The sequence below is a fragment of the Grammomys surdaster genome, unplaced genomic scaffold (genome assembly GCF_004785775.1).
Source record: "Grammomys surdaster isolate TR1022 unplaced genomic scaffold, NIH_TR_1.0 126185, whole genome shotgun sequence".
Taxonomy (NCBI): Eukaryota; Metazoa; Chordata; class Mammalia; order Rodentia; family Muridae; genus Grammomys; species Grammomys surdaster.
The window spans coordinates 6050988-6062347 of NW_021620991.1; the positions used below are offsets into that span (position 1 = coordinate 6050988).

An 11360-nucleotide genomic window follows, 5' to 3' on the forward strand; every position below is an offset into this window, starting at 1 on the left:
AAATTACAGTTATGAAGTAGCAACAAAAGTTTTATAGCTGGGGCGGGGGGGTCACCACACAGTGAGGAACTGTATTAAAGGGTCACAGCATCAGAAAGGTTGAAAACCACGGCCCTAGAAGATCAGAGGTCTCCAGGACATGCCCCAGGCAGTGGTACACCCAGCAAGGCCCAGAAAAAGGAGCCCACACAGACGGTAACCTCTGAAGCTCTACGCCAGCACACCTTTCCTTATTTAGGGTGATTTTCTCACAGACTTTCCACAACAATAGAAAGGTGACAGGAGGATGTCTGCACAGACGCAAACTGGAAATGCAGAAGGCACACTCTTCGGGGCTGGAGATGGCTCAGCCATGAGGATCAGGGACTGCTCTTGCAAGAGACCTGAGTTTGGTTCCAAGCATTTTCTGTCCCAGCACATAGCCACATGCAAACTCACACACAAACACAATTTAAAATAATAAAAAGAAACCTTTAAAAAGAAGAGACATGGGCTGGAGAGATGGCTCAGCGGTTAAGAGCATCGACTGCCCTTCCAGAGGTCATGAGTTCAATTCCCAGCACCCACATGGTGGCTTACAACCATCTGTAGTGGGATCTGATGCCCTCTTCTGGTGTGTCTGAAGACAGCTACAGTGTATTCTTCATATATATAAAATAAATAAATAAAATCTTTAAAAAAAAAAAAGTAAAAAAAAAAAAAAAAAAAGAAGAGACATTCTCAGGCCACCAGCATAGGTTAGCAGATAGAAGCACTTGCCGCTAAGCCTGGAAGCCTGAGTTTCAGCCCAGGAACTAGCAGTGGAGGGGGAACCAACCCCAGCAAGCTATCTATCCTCTGACTTCCACACGCACACCACAGTGCGTACTCACACGAACCTGCACACATGCACACCAATAATAACCTTAAGCATAAAATGTAAAAATACAAAAGACACTGGGCTGGAGGGATGGCTCAGTGGTTAAGAGCACTGACTGCTCTTCCAGAGGGCACAACTCTTTCCAGAGTTCAATACCACCATCTGTAGTGGGATCTGATGCCCTCTTCTAGTGCGTCTGAAGACAGTGACAGTGTACTCATATATATATAATTAATTAATTAATAATTAATTAATAATTAAATAAATAATTTTTAATAAAAAATAAATAAAAATGAAAAGACACTCTCAGACTGAGTACTGTCTCCATGCATAACTTCTGTTCAGCTCAGGACTTGTGGTCCTTCTAGCCAGCTGGGTGTCACAGGTCCTTAACTTCTCAGAGCCATGTGTTACAGGCACTCCTTCACGTCCCATGCAGAAGGAAAGCTACAAGGTGTTAGGCGCTTAGAACATGTGGGTTGAACACAAACGGCAACTGCATGTGCATTCTAAAGCATGTGAGCTCTGCTCACAGTGCCCCTGCAGTGTGGTAGTGAGGCAGCACCCAGTGAGGGTAACGTCACAGTGAGGACCAACATTCCCAGGCAGCTGCCAACACAAACGTGCCCGCTCCAACGCCAAGGTCAAGCGGAGCAAAGCGAGATCTCCCTTCCAGCGAAGCACTTGCTGGGGGTTTGTGGCTAGCCTGATCTGATCTGGTAGTGAGCTCCAGGGTGGCCAGAACGGCACAGGGAATGCTGGGATTAAAGGAACGTACCACCATGCCAGCACTAACATTTCAGAAGAGGCAGGAGGTCAAGGGAAGGATGGGGTAACAATGCCACTCTGCTCTGACTGGTGGAACCACACAGGGTGGGGTGCAGGGAAGGGTGCACCTTTTTTCCCTTCTCTTTCTTTTTGCAGAGGAGGTTTGGTATCCAGGGCCTCATGCATGCTAGCATGCTGGGCAGTGCTGGGAGTGGACGATGAACTACCTTACTGAGGTAACCACCATAAACCTGAGGGCCAGCAGCAAGACAACTGTCTCAAGCAGCTGTGAAGGTGGCAGGCACAGACTTCTTAGGCCACCTCCCAGGCTTGGGACAGGTGGGCACAAGCCTACGAGCCCCCCCCCATCAGCAATTCCTCAAACTCCAACTAGTACAACACTCGTCTAACAGGCTCCCACTCTCACACCTTTAGAAGAGTCCTTTCATTGTTTTCACTCAACAAAGGAAGAGAGGGGTCATACAGAGACAGCCACGGCAAGTGTAAAACAGAACCTGGACCTTTAACGACAGGGAGACTAAACCAGCTGAAGCAAAAGGCAACTCATGCCTTGTTGCTCGGTTCATCCCCGGCCACAGGCTTGGTCAGTACATCAGCTCCCTCATTGTAAAGTGTTTTCAAATTATTCAGAGTGATCTCCCCACTAAAAGCCAGAGTTGGGCAAGCAGATCAGTGCTACACACTTGTCTGACCTCTGTGGGCACACATGGCACACACCTGGTGCACTTACACACGTGCAGGCAAAACACTCGTAAAATGGAAATAAGCAGTTTAAAAGAAACTGTCTAAATGTACAGTGTTAGCCCTCCAAACACTAGATGGCCCTAGCAGCTTCCTGGTTAAATCAAGCTGTTTGTGTCCAGACAGCCATAGTCAGAAATCCTCCACACAGAAGGCAAATTCTACCCCGTTTCCTCAAGAGGTGACTTGGACCCGCCTCACTGAGAACAACGTAGTTGGGCAGCAGCTGCTCAACATCTTTAATCCCAGCACTCAGGAGGCAGTGGCAGGCAGATCTCTGAGTTGGAGGCCAGCCTGGTCTACAGTACAAGTTCCAGGATGGCCAGGGCTACCCTGTCTCAAAAAAACACTTCACATTACAATCAGTTGTACACTTTAAAACTTTTTTTTTTTTTTTTTTTTTTTTTTTTGGTTTTTCAAGACAGGGTTTCTCTGTTGTAGCCCTGGCTGTCCTGGAACTCACTCTGTAGACCAGGCTAGCCTCGAACTCAGTTGTACACATTAAAACAACCAACTTAGCGTGATTTATAAACATAAAAACATACAGTCTATAAGACATTCTTAAATTACACAGCTAAGCACTTGGTTTTCTTAGTAAACAGCACAGGGAAGGCGCTGGGAGACGGCTCAGTGGGTCACGTACTTGCCACACAGCCTTGAGGAATGGAGTTCGGATCCTCAGCACCCAGATAAGAAGTACAGCAGGGCCCACCTGTAATCCCAGCCCTGGCGGGTGCAGACAAGGGCTCTCTGGGGATTGCAGATTAGTCAGACCGGCTGAATCAGAGACCTCCGGTTTTAATGAGAGACTCACTGTGCCTCCGTATATAAAGTGAAAAGCAATTAAAGCAGACGCCTGACGTCAACCTCTGGTGTGAATACACAAACACACGCACGCAGGCACGTAGACATGGTCCTATAATAAAAGCACCCAGAGTTCAAGGTCATCTTCAGCGATACAGAGAGCCCAGGGAGAGAAAGGAGGTTATATTTCTCACTTCATCCACGAGAAGCACTGGCTTGGGACACTGCAGCACAAGAGGCCCAGTTTCCTACAAGGTGACAATGTGTTCAAATTTGGCAGGGCCAGATCTGACCCTCTAGGGGCTCATGGCTTAAAGCCTGTCACCAGGGGTGGACAGACTCTGTAGAGAGTCTGGCTCACTGGGACTGAAGCACTGCACTGAGTTCTTCGTGTGAGGAAACACGGACAGCCACAGGGGACACTGGAGACTTACAGAGGCTGGAATAAAAAGAGTCTGCAGGACTTCTCCCACCCAGGCCGCAAAGGAGGGTGGTGAGGGAGGAAGCAGAAAGTGCCTGCCTGGCCCTGCAGGTGAGGGAAGGCAGCGTGTCAGCGCTAATGGGCAGAGACAGGAAGTGAGAAGCAAGAAGCTTAATTAAGCTACCGTGTGGCTCCTAGGCTCCAGCTGCACAAGACAGAGAGGAAGCTGAGGAAAATCTACAAAAGTGAGACTGGGGAGACGGCTCGGTTGCTTAAACCCTTGCCTTAAAAGCATTCGGACCAGAGTTCACTATTAGACCAGGCTAGCCTAGAAGTCACCATGTAGACCAGGCTGGCCTAGAAAGCACACAGTTCTGCCTGCTTCTCCCTCCCAGATTCTGAGTTTAAGATTAAAAACTTATGTCATAGCTGGACATTGGTGGCGCACGCCTTTGATCCCAGCACTTGGGAGGCAGAAGCAGGTGGACCTCTGAGTTCGAGGCCAGCCTGGTCTACAGAGTGAGTTCCAGGACAGCCTGGCTACACAGAGAGACCCTGTCTCAAAAACCAAACAAAACAGAAGCTTGTGCGGCCACGTGCAGCTGGACAAGCCCCTTACTCTTACACTGTGGTGAGAATGTGTCCTATGGCAAAGGAGGGATTGGACAAGGTCCTGGGTTCTGTCCCAAGCCACAACGGCAACAACAAATGTCACCAAACCTCGCTCTCCTGTCACCAAGACTCTCACAAAAGGTTATACTCAAGTCTCCAAAGTGCCTTCTGGTCACACGCGCTTTTCCAGGAGCACAAAAGCCAGCGCAGTGATGCTAGCTAATCTGTTTTTCTCAACATCAGACTGGTCCTACCAAAGTCGGGCAGGCACGAACAGAAAGCATGACAAATCCCAAGACGGTCTGTGACCCTTACTGTCCCCTGAGCTTCCCACACCGTTTGCAGTGTTCTGAGGGCTCTTCAATCTCATAAATGCGCTGCGGCTGATGTGCTGCACGGGGCGGGATCTGGAGACCGGCTGCAGCAGGTAAGGCATGCACCACAGCCTGTGTACTGATCCACACTGGAGCTCAAGCACTGCAAACAAAAGTTCATGCACCGCTTTCTGGAAGTTCCCAAAGGTGATGGGCAAGGAGTCCGGGGAAGGCAGACGTTAAGAGTCCGGGGAGACACTAGGGGTTGAGAAAATCAGAAATCTCTCTCTGAATTTGGTGGGAGGCTGGGAAGGGTCAGGACATGGTGGCCCTGGAGTCACAGGATTCCGCTGGGCGTTGGCTTTCCATCTGTCCTGACCCAGGACAGCCTCCAGCAGAGATGAAGGAGTCACACCCTGAGCTACAGTATCCCTGGGATGGGAACAGGCTCTCTCCTGAGTCCAAAGAGGGCACCTACTGTTTGTAGGTCGAATCTCAGGCAACCAGGGGATCTCTGAATCAGGTGGGTGGGGCCCAGCTTCCTCTGTGCTCCAGCCTCAGGCGGTGACTGCTGACTCCTCACAGAGCAATGGCTTCCTGGGAACTAAGGTGTGAGGTGTGAAAAGGAGTCAGGAGATTGGGATTGAGACAGAATGCATCCCTCTCAGATGTCTGTCTCTGAAGCTGGCAAAGGAGGGAAACTGGAAAACTCTCATTCCTGAAGAGGAGGGCAGGGAAGAACAAACCTTAGAGAGCAAAGAGCCCTCCTGCTCTAAATACCGAGAGAAAGACCATCCACTGTGTACTTCCGCTGGGTGTACTTCCACTGGGTGTACTTCCGCTGGGTGGCACAACTCCCGACCTCACCCTGTAGGTCTGACCGTCGGACTGACCCAGCTGTAGCGCTGGCCAGGCCTTCTCTAGGTGGCTGTCACACACTTCCCAATGGAGAACCAATGGTGTCACAGGACACTCAGGGGTAGAGGCCACCTGGAGAAAGTGGCAAGGTTCCTCAGCCTGAGTGGGCAGGTTTTCTGAGCACCCCCACCTTGGGAGGGACTCAACCCTGGCCCTTGCTTATCGCCTGCAGCAGCTGAGACCACCCGCTCCTTGCTTTGCTTTGGCACAGTCCCTTATTCACGATCACCTTGAGGATGACTGCTAAGTCTCTGAGATGTAGCACAGAATCCCCACGCAGGGCTGCCAACATTCTCTTTCTGTGCATGCTGCTCCTGGGTGCTTTAGGGCGGGCCAGGGTTCTCAACGCAAACCCTGTAACCAGTGTTTCCAAAACTCCCAACTGTTTCCACAGAATCACCTTATCTGTCCTAGCTCCCCATGTGCATGTCTGGTGCCCTCGGAGTCCAGAAGTGGGCATCAGATCCCCTGGAATTGGAGTTACAGGAGATGGCTGTGATCCGCCGTGTGGGTTCCCTGCAAAAGCAGCCAGTGCTCTTAACTGCTGAGCCTGTAGCACCTCCATGCAGTTTCCACACAAGGGGCAGCTCCCCTGACAGTAAGCACAGGGGAACAGCTCGGTGTTAGCGTGTGCACAAGCTCTGAGGGCAGGTGGGAGGGGCGTACAGTGCTGACTACAAACCTAGTTATCCCACAGGGCACAGGCTATGATTTCCTTCATTTCCTATTTTAGTGCTATCAGAAAATACAGGCCAAGATTTGACCTTTCCCTCCTCCTTTATCGCCGCCACATTTGTCTTGAATTTAAATAGGGCAGGGCACTGTCTTGAGCCGGTAACTAATAGTCTGGCGGCATTTCCAAGTCCTGTGTGTTTCTGGTCTCTGACCTTCACGCACAATAGAAAACTTTATCACACGCGGTTCCAAAAAGGCCACGAGGTATTGAAAACCTGCTGACATTCATTATCGACGCAAAACCCTTACCAGCTGCTTCCCTAAGTGCTACGAAAGGCTGGCTCTGAGCATCTAGAAAGCCAGAACGCCTGGTCGAAAAATCAGGGTCCTGTTTCTCTTCCCTCTCTCTCCTTTGTTATTTATGTTCCTATGATACTAACAACGCGTGACTACTGCTCTGACAAGCTCTTGTATTATTTGCAAACTAAATATAACACCCTTATGATAAACAGAAAAGTAAACTTCCTATCACATTCAGCCATGGGGGTCTCTCAAGAAGCTCATTTCTTTTTCTGGAAAGAATAGAATCAATGTATTTGTGGACTAGACTCCAAGGTAGGAGGATGTGAAGAAGACAGGAACTCACTTTGCTTGAGTTATTCTGAGTGTTCTGAGTCCCGGGACACTAAGCTCTGCCATAACTGCTCTTTAAGGGACCTACGGTGTCCACAAAGATGAATTTGCACAACAAGACAGAGATGGACCATCTGATGGTTGCTGCTGCGGAGAAACCACATCCTTAGCTGGTTCCTGTGTCGCTAGAGACCAGGGAACTGCAAGAGCTAGCAACCAGGATTCACAAGGACAAGCTCCCTGGATGCTTCAGGCTAAGGCTGAGAGGAAAACCAGCTACAGCTCGCTCAGTGCCAAGCACCGGCCTGGGCCTCATTCAGCTGAGATCCTGAACATGTGATGAGGTTTCCCGGAACACGTGATGAGGCTTTCCGTGAACACGTGATGAGGTTTCCCCGAACACGTGATGAGGCTTCCCCTCGTATGCCAGGATGGGAGTCAGGGACTGGCCCGGCGAGGGGGCCTTACCATGGTCAGGAACCCATGGGAACCCAGACCACCCTCCAGCCACCCTTCAAAGGCTCTGTCCTCACTGGGCTCCCTCCAACTGGTTCATCTGTCAAACCGGAGATGACACGAGGCCACACTGAATAGATGTATATGTGGAGATTAATCAATAAATTAGAGCGAGGGTCACAGGCAGCAAGATGGATGGAATGGGGAAAGGACGTCGGCTTGCACTGGAACAGAGCGTCGTGCTGAGACAGAAAAGAGTAGCTGGCCACACCAATACTGACAGGTAAAGGGACCTCAATCGAACCCTTGGCCTGAAAGGCGACATCCACACCGCTGGAGGTGCCCAGAAAGAAACCAAGCTGGCTGGTGGAAAGGTGAGAATCAAAGTCACATGAAGAACAAACGGCTGAGCGAATCGAGGCTGCTTGGCTTGGAGACAGGAAACGCTGACCTGCCCGCAAAGGAAAAGGACAAGGGCTCCCTTGGCCGGCTGACGTGTGAAAATGTGTCTGCCAGGGCTGGAGATGGCTCAGGGGTCAAGGCATAGGCTGCTTTTGCAGAGGACCTGAGTTCGGTACCCAGCAGCAGCATCAGGCACCTCGCACCTGCCTATAACTTCAGCTGTGTGAGATCCAATGTCATCTTCTGGCCTCCTCTAGCACCCGCATGTACATGAGATGCATTCACACACACACACACACACAAACACACACACACGTGCACATACACGTGCACACACACGTGTGCACACACACATATACATTATTAATAAAAAGATTAAAAATAAATCTTCCAGCTGGGCAGTGGTGGCACACACCTTGAATCCCAGCACTTGGGAGACAGAGGCAGGTGGATTTCTGAGTTCGAGGCCAGCCTGGTCTACAAAGTGAGTTCCAGGGCAGCCAGGGCTATACAGAGAAACCCTGTTTCAAAATAAATAAATAAATAAATAAATAAATAAATAAATAAAAATAAAAAATAAAAGAAATCTTCCAGCCTCGTCTACAGAGCAAGTTCCAGGACATCCAAGGTTACACAGAAAAACCCTTTCTCAGGGGTGGGGGTAGAGTGGGGTGGAGGAGCAACCACATAAATATGAATACTCAGAGTAGCAGTGTCCAAAGCATCAAGAGGCGCTAGGCGAGGTCCACCCAAAGGAAGCATCAACAGATGGATGGACGAGCCAAAGCGTTCATGTGTTGTTATTTTAGAAGGTACTCCTTTCTGTCATCATGAGGTAACATGAAAGGAAGGCTGCCACTGCCCCAGAGACCTAAGGAATGAGATATAGGAGAGAGAAGAAATACTGACCATCTCAAGAATGTGGACGGACAGGCTAATAATGTGCATCTCAGAGTCCTAGCTACTAATTAAAATAAGTTTAAAAACAAAACAAAAAATATAAACCAGACTCAAACACGGAGTACAGGTATGTACAGGTATGTACTCTGTTATATCACCCAAGCTTGTGTAAACACACGCTATGCTTACACAGTGATAAGATTGGCTAGACACACATTCCTCATAATAACTCTCATCACTAAACAACACTTGAAGTTATTAGGAAGAAATCTGAGCCAGGGCCAGTGACACAAGCCTACAGTTCCTACCTCTCAGAAGCCATGGGCTAGAGGGTCAAAGAATTCAAGACCAGCTTAGTAAGTACCCCAAAAGAAAACATAGCCCCTAAAGCAGTGGTTCTTAACCTGTGAGTCGTAACTCCCACAGGAGTTACATATCAGATATTCTGCATATAAGTATTTACATTATAATTCATAATAGTAGCAAAATTACGATTATAAGGTAGCAAAATAATTCTGTCATAGGAGTCACACCATGAGGAACTATAATAAAGGGTAATAGCGTTAGGAAGGTTGAGAACCACACCAGGCGGTGGTGGCGCACGCCTTTAGTCCCAGCACTTGGGAGGCAGAGGCAGGCAGAGTTCTGAGTTCGAGGCCAGCCTGGTCTACAGAGTGAGTTCCAGGACATCCAGAGCTACACAGAGAAACCCTGTCTCGAAAAAACAAACAAAAGAAGGAGGAGGAGGAGGAGGAGGAGGAGGAGGAGGAGGAGGAGGAGGAGGAGGTTGAGAACCACTGCCCTAAAATAAAGATATAAAAGCAGTTATTTAGGAATCAAAACAAAAATTAGAGTTACATCATCAAAAAAAATCAAAGTTGGTTCTCTGAAAAGATAAACCAAACAAGACAAACTTCTAAACAGACTAAGAAAAAGGATTCCTGATGAAAATAAAAGAGGTGGGGCTGGAGAGATGGCTCAGCAGTTAAGAGCACTGGCTGCTCCTCCAGAGGACCCAGGTTCCGTTCCCAGCATCCACGGGGCAGCTTACAATCAACAGTATTTCCAGTTCCAGAGGATCCATCGCCCTCTTCTGGCCTCCAAGGGCACTGCATACATATGGTGCACAGACACACAGGCAGGCAAGGCACTCACAAAATATATAAAAATAATAATAAAAATAAAGCTAGAAACATTTTTAAACAGGATGAAGAATTTGTAGACATTAGAATAAAGGAATAATACAAACAATTATAGGCCCATAATCTGATACACTAAAAGAAACAGATCAACTCCTTGGAAGGCAAAGTCTGCCAAAACTCACACAAGAAATACACGAACCAAACAGATGACAGAGAAGAAAATTCTAGTGATTTTGTACATAACAATAAGTTGGTTGTTTTTTTCGTTTTTTTTTTTTTCGAGACAGGGTTTCTCTCTGTAGCCTGGGCTGTCCTGGAACTCACTCTGTAGACCAGGTTGGCCTCGAACTCAGAAATCCGCCTGCCTCTGCCTCCCAAGTGCAGGGATTAAAGGCGTGCGCCATCACTGCCCAGCTATCAATAAGTTTTTAAAACTCACAATTCTGCTCTATAAAAAACACTGTGTAGAGCGATAACTCAGCAGTTAAGGGTACTGGCTGCTCTTCCAGAGGTCCCGAGTTCAATTCCCAGCACCCTCCTGGTGGCTCACAGCCATCTGTAATGGGAGCTGACACCCTCTTCTGGCATGCAGGTGTACATGCAGATGGAGCGCTCACACACATAAAGTAAATAAATAAATCTTTAAAAAAAATAAAGAAGCCGGGCGGTGGTGGCGCACGCCTTTAATCCCAGCACTTGGGAGGCAGGGGCAGGCGGATTTCTGAGTTCAAGAGTTCGAGGCCAGCCTGGTCTACAGAGTGAGTTCCAGGACAGCCAAGGCTACACAGAGAAACCCTGTCTCGAAAAAGCCAAAAAAAAAAAAAGAAAAAAAAAATAAAGAAAAGAAAATATAGACGCTAGATAAACCACAGGCAGGTAAAGTGCATCTGTAAAAGGTGTCTCATATAAAGGACTGTCACCCAAGACACACAAAGGACTCATGTCTCAATAAAGAGCCAGGTGCAGCCAGGCATACAGGTGTACATCTTTAGTCCCAGAGTTTGAGAGGCAGAGGCAGGAGGATATCTGTGAGTTTGAAGCCAGCCTAGTCTACATGCTAAGTTCTAAGACAGCCAGGGGTACACTGTGAGAATCTGTTGACGGATGGATGGATGGATGGATGGATGGATGGATGGATGGACGGATGGACAGATGGATGAGCCAGACACACTTGTAGCCAGAGCTCCTCAAGGGACTTAGGCAAGAGAATCATTGAGACCAGACATTTGAGACCAGCCTGGGCAACAAAATAAAGACCTCACCTCAAAAGAAGGTAAGGGCAGGAGCCCAAGGGCAAGAGGACAACTCAGTGAGAAGATGAACAATCTCTTTATTTTTATTATTATTATTTTTATTTCATGTGCATTGGTGTTTTGCATGCATGTATGTCTGTGAGGTTGTGAGTTACAGTTTTGAGCTGCCATGTGGGTGCTGGGAATTGAACCCAGGTCCTCCGGAAGAGCAGAAAGTGCTCTTACCGACTGGGCCATCTTTCCAGACCCCAAAATAAAAAAATCTTAATACAGGTAAAAAACAAACAGAATCCTCTACAGACGGCAAGGTGAGTGAATGTGTGAACAGATGTTTCCCATATACGCTGTCCACATGAACAGCAGTGAGACTCCACTAAACAGACCAGTTAATAGAGCAGTCGAACGCTGAGGAAGGTACAAACAGGGGCTCTCAATCGCTAC

General features: G+C 48.3%; 1 protein-coding gene across 4 annotated transcripts in view; it reads right to left on the bottom strand.

The window, feature by feature from the left end:
* Positions 1-4634, bottom strand: part of Clstn1 (calsyntenin 1) — a 41876-nt gene extending 37242 nt beyond the window's left edge. For all 4 annotated transcript variants that reach the window (XM_028757889.1, XM_028757887.1, XM_028757888.1 and 1 more), the window contains exon 1: positions 4542-4634. In XM_028757889.1, the coding sequence (XP_028613722.1) occupies positions 4542-4596 (55 nt within the window). In that variant the 5' untranslated portion in view covers positions 4597-4634. The remainder of the gene's footprint in view (positions 1-4541) is intronic.
* Positions 4635-11360: the final 6726 nt, after the last annotated feature.